Raw genomic sequence first — 15578 nt, 5'->3', positions numbered from 1 at the left:
AGTAATAATAATACCAATTTTCTTTTTAAAATATTGACAGGTATACATGTTCAGTAATTACAGACAGTTGAACTATATAGAAAAACCCAAAGAATAAGTGTAACTATTATGACTAATATCATTAGCAGACAGGTAAAAGAGAATAAAAATTGGAGTCTGAGCTCAGTATCAATCCACAGGCATACAGGTTTTGTTCATGTCTTAGGATAGCTGTCAATATCGATTTACTGAGGCCAGACCATTAACACAGAAAATCCCCTCCTCCATCACTACCACCCCATAGGCAGCCAAGGGTAGCTTCTTGTTAGGGTAAAGGGATGCAGGCTGGCTAGAGGACTGGCCCAGGGCCATGCAGGGACAAGCAGGCAGCTGCTGGGATCGCACTGGGCTCCACCTCTCCTCTTTGCTCTGTGCTAAGGACCCAAACCTTAGGCTCCAGGCCACATACTCTGCAGTTTGGTTGTTCCTCATCCAGCTGTTTAACTTCTAATATGCATGCCTCATCTCCTCGGCTTCCGGTCACTCACTGAGCATTTGTGATTCTGTGTGTGTGTATGTTTGTTTGTGTGTGTGTGTGTGTGTGTGACACAGGTTTTAAGAGAAGTTAAAAAGACTCCACATGTCACATTACATATAGGCCATCTTTGCCCTCAGTGCCGGTTTCTGAGGCAACTTTAGAGCAGAAGATGTCAGGGTCTGGGTTCTAGTCCTGAAGTGAGAACAGAGAGCAGTTAGTTAGAAGGAAGGTCTCAGATGAGGTAAGTTCCAGGAAAATTTCTAGAAGAAGGAAGCAGGAGAGGCTGAGGGGGAACAGAGCAGGAGACATGCCTCCCACCAGGAGGGAGCAGGTAACTCAGACCAACAAGGCTCAGAGATCCAAGGGCACCCATGAGAACTGTGGGAAAATGAAGGGTGCTCGCTGCATCAGCAGCACCTGCTTCCTCTCTTACCCGACCCCTCTGTGAGGGACAGTCAGCGAAGGCCTGAGCTTCTAGGTGAACACTGCACAGAAAAGATGACCTGCCACCAAAAAGCACCACCTGCTTCTGGATCAACAAGGACTCCCAGCCACTTCCGTCCAAGCCAAAGGGGAGAAGGTGCAGCAGACACAGGGGCCTTCCCAATCTGCCTGCAAGTCACCCAGCCGAAAGCCTGAGAAGAAACTGCCTCAGCTAATGATAAATGAATGGCATCTGGACGGGCCTATGTGGGAGGGAAGCGCTTCTCTGCAACAAGAAGTTTGGATGGAATTTCAGAATCACTCTGTATTGGTTAGGTTAGCAGTCTGGTGAGTCACTGTCGTTTTCAGGCAATGGAGTTCTACAAGTTTTTGTGCAGAAGGGTTCTTATCTTCCTGCTTGCAGAGAGACCATCCTGAAGCTTAACCTGTGCTACTACTCTTGTTCAGAAGATGTGGTTTTNAATTTCTAGAAGAAGGAAGCAGGACAGGCTGAGGGGGAACAGAGCAGGAGACACGCCGCCCACCAGGAGGGAGCAGGTAACTCAGACCAACAAGGCTCAGAGATCCAAGGGCACCCATGAGAACTGTGGGAAAATGAAGGGCGCTGGCTGCATCAGCAGCACCTGCTTCCTCTCTTACCCGACCCCTCTGTGAGGGACAAGAAGACAGCGAAGGCCTGAGCTTCTAGGTGAACACTGCACAGAAAAGATGACCTGCCACCAAAAAGCACCACCTGCTTCTGGATCAACCAGGACTCCCAGCCACTTCCGTCCAAGCCAAAGGGGAGAAGGTGCAGCAGACACAGGGGCCTTCCCAATCTGCCTGCAAGTCACCCAGCCGAAAGCCTGAGAAGAAACTGCCTCAGCTAATGATAAATGAATGGCATCTGGACGGGCCTATGTGGGAGGGAAGCGCTTCTCTGCAACAAGAAGTTTGGATGGAATTTCAGAATCACTCTGTATTGGTTAGGTTAGCAGTCTGGTGAGTCACTGTCGTTTTCAGGCAATGGAGTTCTACAAGTTTTTGTGCAGAAGGGTTCTTATCTTCCTGCTTGCAGAGAGACCATCCTGAAGCTTAACCTGTGCTACTACTCTTGTTCAGAAGATGTGGTTTTAATACAGCATTATAAAAAAAGGCTACTTTTGTATTAGGAAAAATGAAGCTCATAGACCGAAAGCCACCCATCCCAGCTTACCCTGGACCTATCTGCCTGAAGTGGACAGGGGGTGATAAGGAAGCCGCTAAGGTCCCAGGGGCTCCTTGGGAACTAGCACTGAGCGTGCAGGGAAGAAGGGCTGGCCTTCAGAAGGAAAGGGGCCCAAAAGGAGATCATCAGTACCACCAGAAATTCTTGCATCCTGGCCAGGAGACCTGACCCCCTTTGGACTGAATTCTCTTTCATTATCTGCAAGTACAAAAACATCACTGAGGGGCCAATATTTTCCCAGTTCTTCATGTTAGCAAGCTGAATCTGACATATTTGTTTAAATTCTATCCCGAAATCATCTTCCCAGTGTCACATCAGAGAGGAAAAGGATACTGCATTTCCTGGAGTTTAGCTTCTTAAGCAAAATCTTACGTGAACAATGCCGTCTACCCATTAGACTGCATTATTAACAGACTGCAGGGGAGGTCATCCCCAGGGAAATATCCATAATCACACAAAGGCTGGGGGCTAGTAGAAAGCCGCATCGAATCCCGACTTCTGCTCTACTGAAGGAATTCCAGTTGCTGGAAGGAAGTTCAGGTGAGGAAAAGACAGTGGGAGCTGCTGTCTGCATCAGGCACTTCGCAACTTCCAGCATAACAGAAAAAAGCTTCAGGCTCCTCACTTAGCTCAGGCAGAAGGTTGCACAGATGAATTACTTGGCATTTACTTGTTTTTTTAAAAAAAGAGTTTACCTTTTATTATCTTTTGTTTTTTAGAAGTAATCTTTATTGTATTTTTCCCCCATTACTGGTCCCCTTATACGCTCTCTCCCCAGCAATCACCACTCTGTTGCCCATGTCCACGCGTCCTTTCTCCATTTCTGCCGGATCCCTCCACCCCCTGACTCCCCACCCAGCTGTCATTCTGCTCTCCAACTAAGAGTCTGTTCCTAATTGCATTTTTCTTAAATATGCAATTTCTTGGCATTTTATCTTACAGGTAACAACAAGCAGGCTTCAGGCTTGGCTCATGTCGTAAAAATCCAGAATGAATCAAAGTGAGGTCATGTGGATATTTTACTGTCAGCATGACAACTGGGAGTGTAGGAAGAAGAGAGGAGAAGGTGTCCCCGCCTGCCTCCTACCGGAGCCCTTCCCAGCCCCGGGGCAGAAACCAGCAGTGTGCACAAACCCGGTCTTGAACTGCGTTGGCCGCTGCTTGTTCTCCCACAGGTGGGAAAGTAAGGGTGGAAAGGGCCATGCTGGCTTCTGGGCTTTTATCTCACAGCTGACAATCACCCATATTCACAATTTACATTTTTAAAAAGCATGTGTTAGAAATGTTAATGATATTCCCATACAAAAATCAAAGTAAATCAATACGAGCACTTCCATAAGTCACACCCAGTAATTACCAGGAAAATGTACGACTTTGCAGTTAAGTGAGTGGTGCTGTTTCAAATACAGGGGAACCCTTCCATCGTCCTGTAATCTTAGTAACACCAAGTGGTGTATAGTGTTCTCCCCGCCCCCAGAGGCCACCTGGGACAGTACCAGAAAGGACCAAACCCAGCTTCATGAACCAAAACTAAATGAGTTAAGTGCAGTTATCATCACCTCTTAGGAAATTACGAAATAACCACAAACCTGTCAGGATTGTATCCTTGCGCTGCTCACCAACCTACTGCCTGGCACACTGGTGGGTTTGCGATAAATACTGGTTAAATAAATAAATCTGACTAGTGATATCAGCTTCTCAGGTCAGTAAAAAAGAAAGGTCTTTTCCACTTCACATTTTTATTCTGAACTGGAATTTTTTAAAATTGAGGTCCCTCAGAAGAGTTGAGAGCATTTGATTTCATTTGAAGGAATGGTGTAGGCTATCTACTGATTTTCTCTCCTTCTCCAGTCATTGTTCTGTTTCCTGTGCCCTGACAAGTGCCCTACTTCCCATTCCTCCAGCTGCTGCCTGAACTCAACCAGGGTTGAGTTCTCACCTGATTCTCTATTGCCTTGGGGTCAAGGTGGGGCACCCCGTCTGGAAGCTCACAGGCTCAGCACACACACAGCACCCTGTCCAGGGGCCAGGGCTGGGGGCGAAGCTGATGGCAGGTGACTCACCAGGAGCCTTGCTAAGCAGGCAGCCCGCCCGTGCCCCCAGAACACGCCCCGCGGGCGCCTCCCATACACACCTTATCACCGTGGGGGTGATCTCTGCGCAGAAGAACACGCTTAGGCTTCCCACTGCATGGGAGGCAAACATGCCCACGATGGAGAACGCGATGGAGAATTTGTCCTTGACACTGTCACTCATACCTGAAGGACAATCAGAAGGGGATGGTGAGGAGGAGCAGAGGGAAGGGAAAGGAAGCTAGCAAGGCCAGGGCAGAGAGAGCAGGGGGAGAGGGGAGGAGGAAGGCCTGGGAACACATGAAGGGTCTTCCCTCCTCCCCTCTCCCCAGTTTGAGGTGCAGACCGGATGCTCGGTTCCCTCTGTATGCAGAGCATCACCTCCAAAGGTAGGAGGCCAGACCCTCCTGGCAGCGGACTTGGCCCAGGTTCCTGCAGGTCCCTGTGGGTCTTGTATGTTGGAGCACACGCGGACTCCACCAGAATTCCCGAGGCCAAGAGCCAGCTTGGCCGGAAGGAAGGCTGGTGATCTCTCTGTGCTGCAGCAACATCCGTTCTGTCCCAGCCTCCACGGTGGCTCCAGAGAAAGTTTCTGTGCTCCAGAGAGCCTTGGCTATTCAGGCCTCAGGTGTGTCCAGTCCAATGCATGGGACAGGGTGTTTTGGGCTTGATTCAAAAGAACAAAATCTCAAATAACCCAAACAGAAAAATGTATGGGCCTGGAGGGAAAGGTCTCAACCAACCCGAGCATCTTGCAAATGGCACCAGAGTCTGACCTCACACCAAGGTGGCATCTAGCACAGAGCAATAGCATGCTGTCGGGGGTCATACACCGAGCACAGCTCAGTTCCCTGCAAGGGTGCATGGGGACCTCAGGGCTGTCCCTGTGGAGGGCCCTGGTAGCATGGGCTCAGGTCAGGCCAGGCACATGTGACCAGCAGCAGTGAGTGGACGGCCGTGGCTCTGTGTCCCCATGGAGAAGAGCAGTGAGCTTGTGTGATTCACAAAGCGGGCAGCAGTCCCCCCAGGCAGCGCAGCCAGCTGGGCTTCTCGCACTCTAAGGCTTTCTGATCTTATCCAGGCACTGTGCCTAAGACACACTACATGGGTGGCAGCTGAGGGCCTGTGCTGGCTGCTGGCTGCTGGCTGCTGGTGCCGGGGGAAGAGGCAGGGGCATGCGTGCAAGCCGGGCACAAACGGGAGAACCAGCCACTCTTTCTAGAGGCGAGAGGGAGTAGAGAACACAGATGTATGCTTATAGTGTCCAACCTACGGCCAACTTCAGCTGCAACTCTTGGAGGGCAAAGGAGGAGGAGAAACAGAAGAGAGGGAAACCACAGGTCTGTGAGTGTTCATGAAAACGCCCATTTGATGCAACACTAAGATGATGCGGCACACAGCACCAGTGTGCAGGACTCACCTGAGTCTGGATGCTGGCTGTACTTTCCAATCACTGGGCAGTGGAGATGATGGCAACCACCCGACCGAGGACAAAGGCAGTGGGAAAAGGGGGGAGAAAGAAAGCATTTTAGGTATGAAGTGACCACTGTGTTTCCATGTGACTAGTATCTCGGTGAATTCCCTTCCAGGTCTGGGGCCAGTGTTAGAGAGATGGAGGAGACCCGTGGTCACAGTCCCAGCACTGTAATTAACACTCAACTAAACACACTCTTTTCATCTGGAAGGGCAGGCCTCAGACCCTGGGGAGAAAGTGGAGCTCTCCACAACAGAGGCTCTGGCACACCTCGCCACCTCAAGCCAAAGGGTTAGCTTCCTCGTGTGTACAGTTATTCACTGCTGGCCTGGGCTCAATCAAGGGAGCAGCGGCACTGTGGGGGCAGACCCTCAGGCGGCATTTCTTACACTCGGAGCTCTGATGATCCTCAGACTACTTGTGCTTTGTATGAAGTTCCTGTGGCTTTCCTGCTCGGGGACAGAGAGCACTGCGACACCTCTGGGAGCTGCCACGCCCCTGCACGTCTACTTGAACGTGCACTCACAGAGGCTCCCTGGAAGGGCAGCTCGGGTGCCCCAGCAGGGACAGGATGGTAAGGGGACAGACACCACTTATCCGTTTCCTTGTCAGTCACAGCTGAAACAAAGGCCAGTCTCACAAGGGAGATGCAGGAGGCATGAGAACTTGCCATTAGAAAACCGGCTCCTGAGGTTGAAACTACCTCATCTATAATCCAGTTTGCACAACAAGGCTGAAGAAGTTGTGAGTTTTTTCCTTTCTCTTCCTTCTGTTCTGGATGCTGACTCTTGTGCCTTGGCCACACGATGCAAACCTGAAGTTCGAGGGGCTATGTTCTGCCGCACAGCTGGACAGGCTTGGAGCCAGATCCCCCAGCTTGGGTTAGCTATCCTTGTGAAGGCGGGGGCGGTCAGTGGCCTCTGTGTCCCCGTGGGGTCCAAGCTGGCCAGGAGGGCCTTGCCTGGGCAAGGAGGGCTCAGAGCTGTCCTGCTCTCGCAGGTCTCGCTGTGGGCAGGTCAGAGAACCCCTGCGGCTTCTTCCAGGCAGAAAGGTGTGTGTTTGTTCACGAGGACCTCTTCTGAGTGTGCCCACTTACAGTGGAGGGGCTGCATGGGTTCCCTAGCTTTTCTTTACATTATTTTAAACATTTACTGAGAGATTCTCTGGCCCAAAGACAAGCTGATGAACCTGAGAATGTCTGCTGAAGAGCAGTGTCCCAATGCAAGAACGTGAAGATTAATTTGTCCCTGAATTTCCCAAGGGAGATATGAGTCCTCGGTTCTTCTCTGTCACGTGATGTGTCACAGAGAGAAAGTCTTGCTGTGAGAAGAGCCATGTCCACAGTGGTGCAGTCAGGAAGGCTCTGAGCTGGAGCCCCAGGGTTGGGGGGGGGAGGGGAGGGGAGGGGAGAGGAGGAAAGGAGGCCACCATGCACCTTTCAGTTAGAGCTGTCCTTCCCAAACCACCTCCTCAAGCTGTTGATTCCAAAATACCAGGTCATGAAGACTGTTCTCAGGCTCCTCCAGCCCTCTCAGACACCCTTCCTCACGCACCCCACCGATGGCCCCACCTCTGGGCCCCACTCACAGTTGAGGAGCCCGAGCTGCAGCAGCGAGGCCAGGGCAGTGAGGATCATGAAGAGCAGCAGTCCTCCCCTGCGCCCCAAGAACCGGACCACCACGCACATGGCCAGGCAGGATGCCAGGGCAATGCTAGCCATGGTGTAGTAGTCAGCGTAGAAGTTCTCGAGGAGCGGCACCTTCACCTCATGGCCCATCATGCTCCTTGCGAAGCAGTGGTGGATTCCGTACCCTGTCAGCCTGTGGAGACACACCGAGAGGGCCGTGAGTGGCAGGCAGAGACAAGGGGCCGTGCTGTGCCCTGGGAGGTCACTGCGTGCAGTGACCAGGAAATGTATAAGCAACTCCGTATGTGATCAAAAGCATGCTGTTACCATCATAGAAGTGCAGCACAGTGACATGCAGACAGCAGGGAAGTGCCCCTCACTGGGTGGCCATGCCTTAAGCAGAAAGGTATGACTCCATGGGAATAAATGGAACCCAGTACGGAAGACAACGTGCCCCCACATGTCAGCTTGTTCAATTCCACATCGGTGCTGGAAAAGCTACAGTCAGATCCAGCTCACAGGCAGGCAAATAGGCTGAGGGCATTCTGCAGCTGGCAAGTGACAAGTTCTAGCACACACTGCCTGTCTATGCAGCGCGCAGGGTCAGATGCCTGGCCTGCTGGACTGTGAGTAGCTGGCTGGTGCCGCAGCTGCCCTGAGGCTGGGGGTGGAGTCTGTGTCTCCACCCCCAGCTGGGTAACCTTCAGAGTACTGGTTAGGGAGCTCTGATAGGCTTATCAGACTTAACGAGGGCCCCTTAGCAAAGGTGGAGCCCTGGACAGGCCAGAGGGACTGGTTTGGTCATAATTCAAAGTCCAGCTGGGGAGGAGGGAAGCTGTCTCAGTGGCTCTTTTCCGGCCCCTCCCTGACCTCAGTCCAGATGTGTCCCCTGGTGACTCACGAGTTCACACACAGGACCACGATGTTCTTCCACAGGTTCCGGGTCCCCACCATTTTCACGATGCAGACCTTCTTGGGTCTCCGGGAGAGCTCCTTTTCCAGCTCTGCAGAAAGAGAGAGCCGTGACCCCTCAGTGAGGGCCTGCACAGGCGGTCTCTGAGGTAGCCCTGTCCCCCGAGTTCAGGCATCAGGAAGAGGGGAGAATGCTTCTCGTTTGTTTTTTCTCCTCTTTAAGCCCCGGGATGGAATCTGGCTATTATTGTAGGAAATGTGTTCAGACCATAACTCTGCAGCTCAGGTCTCCCTAGGGGTTCGAAGGGAGCCAGGGTACGCTGCCAGCTCACAGAGCCTCCGCATGGCACAGCCTCCCCTCGAACCAGGCAGACACCGGGAGCAGAGGCTCCCCCTACTCTGGCCGAGCACAGGACTGAGGGATGCTGTTCTAGGTCACTGAGCACTACCTGGGCCCTGGGCATATGAGGACAGTGCTTTCCTCACAAAGTCGGATCTGCCTGCATCACCCACTGCTCAGAGGCTGGGAGAAGCACACACTGACGCGCTCCCTAACTGTGGCGGCAGAACACACGATGGCTGTAGCCCCTCCTTCCGCAACTGCCCCTCCAGTGCATGCATCTTCAAAAAAGAAATAAGTGAAGGAACAGGTATGCTTATATGTGATTATACCCACCCTATACGTGTATGCTTCAGTTAACAGTCAAAAGTCTTTGGGAGCTGGACAGGACAGGTGATGTTAGGCTGAAAGTGATGTTACCAGCTACAAAGTGACGAGACGGTTTCTTGTGAGGCTCAGACCAGCTCGGAAAGCCACTCTGAGAGACTGATGGCTCTCCGAGGCCACAGTACCAGGTTCAGTGGGTTTGCTGAAGTCCTGGGGCTGACTTAGCAATTTCGCAGGGAAGATCAAAACAGGCAGTGTCTGGATCACCACACATTTGGCCTCCCAGGGCCCTTCCTGCTCTCCTAGCCAGGCATGTCCTTGGGGAATAATTCCCTACTCAAGAGCTAAAAGAGAGAAAAAGAAGACTTAACCGATCCAGTGGGTGGCCAGTGCTCTTTAAGTTTGTTAAGGCCATGGAAACAAGCAAAGACTGAGAAACTGACAAGAGACCAGAGGGGACTGGGGAAACAGGTGACTGAACGCCTTCCTAGATGGGACCCTGGAGGGGGGAAGAGGCCCTAATGGGGCGAATGGTGACATTCAGATAAAGGCTGGGGTTTGGTTAATAGTAGTGCCCCAGTGGCCATTTCTCACTTGTGGTAAGTACCATGGAAATAATATTAGACATCAACAAGGGGACGATTGAGTCAGGGGTATTCTGAAATTCTGGACTATCTTTGCAACTTTACTGTAAGCCCAAAGTTATTCCAAAATTAGTTTACTGATTTTTTTTAAAGCAGTGGGGGTGGAAAGGTCCCCCTCTCCTGAGGAGGCTTCTAGAGGTTAGAGGAACTGGGATCGCCTCAGAGGGACCTGGAGCAGCTCCCTCAGCCCCGTGTCCCCACCCCTCCCACCCTGCCCCTACCTTACTTCTCTCCTCGTCTAGCTCCTTCCTGCCGTCCAATGGCAGGGGGGACACAAGCCTCATCAGTTACAGTTTGAATGAAAATAGGTTCTGTAATCATACAGATTTAGGAATTTGCATTAAAAAATTTGGGGGGGGATCAGTGTCACCAGCTGGGGCACAGAAAGGAGAAGGAAGAAACCTTTCCTATGTCTGAGGGGTACCATGCAACCCTGAGTATCCAGGGCTTGCTTCTTCCCCACATTCAGGTTCTAAGTCTGAGGCCAGTGCACAAACCAGATGGCCGGCATTCAGGTTCTCTGTCCACAGACCATCTCCTGAGGTCTTCCTGACTTTTATGTTCCCCTCTATAAAAATAGACTAACTTGACTTACAAAAATACTTTCCCTATGGTTAAAAATCTAAAGAACTTTCAGACTTCCGGCCAAGATAGAAGGGTGGGTAGATACACTGTGCCTCCTTGCACAACCAAAATAAGGACAACAACAATTTAGAAACAAAACAACAACCAGAACTGACAGAAAATTGACTGTATGGAAGTCATACAACCAAGGAGTTAAAAGATAGACACGTTCTTCCAGACTAGTAGGAAGGGCAGAGTTGGGCGGCTGGGTAAAGAAGGATTGCAACACAAAACCAGTGGCATTGAGGGCACAAGGCACCCTGGGTGTGCAAGATGGTGGCTGGAAGACTGCAGGTGCGGGGTGGCAATGGACAGACCCAGTGAGGCAGCAGACTGTGAAGTGAGGCACTGTGTGCAAGGAGGCTGACTGACCGGGTGGTCCCACCTGGTCCAACAAACCAGCTGAAACTGGAGAGCGAGACAGACCACACAATCCAGAGCCCCAGTGCCGGGAAAAAATGCTCAAAACACCTAATGAAAACACCTGTGAGGGCTGAGCACAGGGAGAGACTCCCAGCCTCATAGGAGAGTTCATTGGCGAGATTCACAGGGTCCTAGAACGCATACAAACCCACTCACACAGGAATCAGCACCAGAAAGGCCCAGTTTGCTTAGGGGAAGCGGCGGAGGGGACTGAGATCTGAGGGTAGCCAGAGCAAATGCCATTGTTCCCTCTCGGACCCACCCCCACATACAGCGTCACAACCCAGCAACTGGGTTGCCCTGCCCTGGTGCACACCTAAGGCTCTGCCCCTCATACATAACAGGCACATCAAGACAAAAAAAAATGGCCCAAATGGAAGAACAGATCAAAGCTCCACAGCAAATACAACTAAGTGACCAAGAGATAGCCAACCTATCAGATGCACAGTTCAAAACACTGGTGATCAGGATACTCACAGAATTAGTTGAATTTGGTCACATATTAGATGAAAAAATGAAGGCTACGCTAAGTGAAATCAAGGAAAATGTACAGGGAATCAACAGTGATGGGAAGAAAATTGGGACTCAGATCAATGGAGTGGACCAGAAGGAAGAAAGAAACATTCAATCAGAACAGAATGAAGAAACAAGAATTCAAAAAAATGAGGAGAGGCTTAGGAACTTCCAGGACATCTTTAAACATTCCAACATCTGAATTATAGGGGTACCAGAATGGGAAAAGGAAGAGCAACAAGTGGAAAACTTATTTGAACAAATAATGAAGGAGAACTTCCCCAGTCTGGCAAAGGACATAGACTTCAAGGAAGTCCAGGAAGCTCAGAGAGTGCCAAAGAAGTTGGACCCAAGAAGGAACACACCAAGGCACATCATAATTACATTACCCAAGACCAAAATGAAGGAGAGAATCCTAGAAGCATCAAGGGATAAGGGGACAGTCACCTACAAAAGAGTACCCATCAGATTGTCAGCTGATTTCTTAAAAGAGACCTTGTGGACAAGAATGGGCTGGAAAGAAATATTCCAAGTCATGAAAGACAAGGACCTACATCCAAGATTGCTCTATTGAGCAAAACTTTCATATAGAATGGAAGGGCAGATAAAGTGCTTCTCAGATAAGGCCAAGGTAAAGGAGTTCATCATCACCAAGCCCTTATTTTATGAAATGTTAAAGGGACTTACCAAAGAAAAGAAAAAGAAGATAAAAATATGTATAGTAAAATGACAGCAAACTCACGATTTTTAACAACCACACCTAAAATAAAAGCAAACTAAGCAAACAACTAGAACAGGAACAGAAGAACCATAGAAATGGAGATCACATGGAACGTTAGCAACAGGAGTGTGGGAGGAGGAGAGAGGAGGAAAAGATACAGAGAATAAGTAGGATAGATGATAGGTAGAAAATAGACAGGGGGAGGGCAAGAGTAGTATGGGAAATGTAGAAGCTAAAGAACTTATGACACATGGACATGAACTAAAGGGGGGGAATGTGGGTGGGAGAGGATGTGCAGGGTGGAGGGCAATGAAGGGGGGAATGGGATGACTGTAATAGCATAATCAATAAAATGCATTTAAAGAAATCTAAAGAACTTTCAAAGAGCATTAGAAAGAATATGGTTAACATGTTGGACCCAGTGATCTGAGTATCTTCACTTTTGTAAAACTCATCAGGAATCAACCATAAAAGCTACAGTTGCTCACCATGCAAATCTTATAAGAAGAAAACAAATGTCCATTGGCATATCTATATAAGCTTAAAGGTTGTGTTTTTTAAAATGTGGCCCAAACCTAACTTCTAACACATTATGACAAACAAAAGAGAGGTTGCTAAAGAAGCTGTAGCAATTGCAGTTGTGATCACAGGGTTTTTTAAATAGCATTCAACCCTAGAGGCCCAAGTCTAAAAAATTGACTGCAGTCTACAGAGGTAACTTCATCATTCTGAGTGGAATTAAATTAACCTGTCTGGGGCTACTGATACTTTGTTTCTGTTATACATGTCACCAGCCTATCAGCATGAAACTTCCTCAGCGCTGTCTGTTCTTCTGGGACGAAAACCCAACAGCAGAGTTACAGGAACCATTAGATGACTTCCGAGACCCCTGAGGTAGCTGCACAGGTAATGAATGGGAAGAGGCCTTTGCATCCCTCTGGCCACCGCACAGAACTCTCGGGGACATTCCAAAGCCACACATGGGGAACTAGCAGGAGGAAAGGGGGCACTGAGAGTCAGCAGGCTCTGAGCATCTAGGAAACAACCGTTAAAGAAATTCCCCTCCCTGGTCCTCACCAAAGCTCTTCAACCCGCTTGATTTAGAACCATTAGAAACATTTCAAAACAAAAAACAAGTATAGCCAAGTCAGAAATGTCCATCCAAGCCTCCTACTTAAGCAGCCAGGCAGCACCTGCTCCCCATTCCGCAACCCTGTTCTGCCCCTGTGCCCTTGCATTTCTGCCAATTCCTGTGATGCACAGCCAGAGGGCGCTGGTCTAGCTGGGCAGGGTCTCCTTCCCTGACTTGGGGTGCAACATGGGGTCTGAGGGAACAGGCTGAGTCCAAGCTTCGTGGGAATTCTTGCTGACATTCCCTGGGAAAGTTACTTAGTTGCTCTTTGTCTCAGTTTTTCAGGTGTTAGGTGGGACAATGCCCCCACCTCTGAGTACCGGTATGAGAACCAAACTGAGAACCAAAGGAAAGAAGCAGCAAAGCCCTGTGTGGACCTCGGTGCTCCTGCTGACCCAGTCTGTCCCAGCTTCTCTGCACTGACTGCAAAAAGGAAGGTGTCCCCTGAAGACACAGTGGAAGTGTCACGACCTCTTCAAGGTTTAGAGATCCAGGTGAAGGGCCGACCTCTGCTTCCCAAGAACAGCAGAGGGTGACGACAGTGCCACACCACTCAAGGCCCCCTGCAGGGATGCAGGGACACATCGAGGGTAACCTGCATTCACTTGGATGGGGGTGTCACATAGACTGGCTTTTTGCTTTTATACTTGGATACACTGCAAACACAGTCCTGGTAAAACTGGAAAAACATCAGTTATGGAAATGAAAAACAAGAAAAGACCAAAAAAGAAGGGGGGTCAGGAGGAGGGTGCAAAAGGGTGGAAGAACAGGAGGAGGAGGAGCAGCGGTAGCCGCCACCCCCACAAGCCATCACAAAATGCACTGAAAGCTCCTGGGAAGTGTCTCTGAGACCCCCAGTGAGCCCATGTTCAGAAGAAGTGCCTGCTGTCTCTCTGATGTGTGGCCCTCAACCCTCAGGTACAGATTTAGAAATGGTGGCACTTGGTCAATTGAAGAGATTTGCTTCAGAATCAAGTAATAGTTGAGAGTGTCTAAAGGGATGTCATCATAAAATCACCTCAGACGGTCCGCTCTCCAAAAGCTATCCAACCTCCCTACCAGTGATCTGACTCCTGACCTCCGTAACACCCTCTCATGAGTGGGGCTCCAGCGAGCAAAGCCTCCTGCCTGGGGAAGGAGGAGGAGTGCATGCCACAGCAGTGAGATGCTGGGTTCTAGGGTCAACCACAGTTTCTTCACTTGCCAGTGGTGTCACTTTGGATAGGTTACCTATTGTTGGGGACCCTGAGTTAGCCTGATACACGGCCTCTCTTCTCACCATGGGTTCCAAACAGATGGCTAAGACCGAGTGAGGCAGGTGAGGACAGAATCCGTGCTCTGTCACTGGGAAGAGCCTGGGGGTGGGACACTTGCATTTTGCAGACTCTCCTGCCCATCCTGGCAAGTCTGGGCCAGACTGGGTTCTCCCAGGTGCTTCCCAGAGAGGGCCTGATGTAGAAGAAAAAGAGGGGGTTGAGTTCACTCTCCCTCTTCTGGGTGGGCTCCTTCCATGTGGAGGGAAGCAATGCTCCCTAAGGCAGCATCTCCGGGCCCCATTTCCTCACAGGTACAGCAAGGACGACCTGATTGTCGACCGCCTCAGGCTCTGATGAGGATTGAATGTCCGCAAAGTGTTTCACCCCACGCCTTGTGGGGTCACTGCCCTGTGACTGCCAGCATTGCTATCACTAGGAGCACGGTGTTGAGCTCTTACTCCAAGATTTCTCTGTGGAGTGGGCTGCAGTATACGTGGCCACTTTTGAAACCTGCAGACCCCACTCCCACACTAAATGTTCAGACTCTTGGGAATTACGAGACCAGGAGAGGTGTCAGCACGTGGACATGTCATGTGACACTAAGGACTGTAGGAATGCTACTGTGAGAATGAGACTCCAAAGCAGATCCAAATGTCTATGGTAATTCAGCTGTCAATTCCACCAAGAAAATCTGCCATATTCAATGATAAACGAGATGTTTTTTAAAGAGGAAAGGGCATGGAAAATTTTGGAACATCAGCTTTTCTTCTAGTCTGAATCCAAGGTTAGGATGCACAGACAGGGGCGGGAGCTCCCCTACACTCACACACCGACAGCCACATCCGAGGCCCCCATCTACCCAGAGGCAACATACACAGCGACTGCAGCTGACTCCCGGGAGAAACTGCCCTACTGCTGCCTGACCACAGGAGACCAGGTTTCACTAGACAATCGTGGAATGCCTGCTAGGAGGCAGGCCTGCTGCTAGTGCCGGAAAACAGTGCAACCAGGCTCTGCAGACAGGGTGACAGGCCCTAAGGGGCCACGCAAACCATTGGTCACAGCTGGATGCTGGCGCAGGGTCCAGGGCCTCCGGCTGTGAGGGTGCACCACTGGAGAGCGGGCCTGGGCCCGGGGAATCTGGCTACCCTGGTCTCCAAGAAGCTGGCCAAAGCAGAGCAAGGCTGAGGGCAGGGAAGTGGAGTGGAAAAGCCCTGTGGACAGGAAGCACCTGGTGCTTTCTGAGAGCCCAACGAAGGCCAGGGCATCTGTGAGAGGCAGGCAGGGGTGATACAGGGTCTCAGAGCCACTGAAGGACTTGGGGATCTAGTCGATGGGCCCTGAG

General features: G+C 50.6%; 1 protein-coding gene across 2 annotated transcripts in view; it reads right to left on the bottom strand.

Moving 5' to 3' along the window:
- Positions 1-15578, bottom strand: part of SLC22A23 (solute carrier family 22 member 23) — a 177205-nt gene that overhangs the window by 14073 nt on the left and 147554 nt on the right. For both annotated transcript variants that reach the window (XM_037045415.1, XM_037045416.1), the window contains 4 exons: positions 8243-8345; positions 7302-7534; positions 5661-5693; positions 4303-4426 (listed from right to left, as the gene is read on the bottom strand). In XM_037045415.1, the coding sequence (XP_036901310.1) occupies positions 4303-4426; positions 5661-5693; positions 7302-7534; positions 8243-8345 (493 nt within the window). The remainder of the gene's footprint in view (positions 1-4302; positions 4427-5660; positions 5694-7301; positions 7535-8242; positions 8346-15578) is intronic.

The sequence above is a fragment of the Sturnira hondurensis genome, unplaced genomic scaffold (assembly GCF_014824575.4).
Source record: "Sturnira hondurensis isolate 20B ecotype Veracruz unplaced genomic scaffold, ASM1482457v3 Scaffold0004271, whole genome shotgun sequence".
NCBI classification, from domain to species: domain Eukaryota; kingdom Metazoa; phylum Chordata; class Mammalia; order Chiroptera; family Phyllostomidae; genus Sturnira; species Sturnira hondurensis.
Note: the sequence above shows the minus strand (reverse complement) of the source record. Positions and strands in the feature narration are given on the sequence as shown.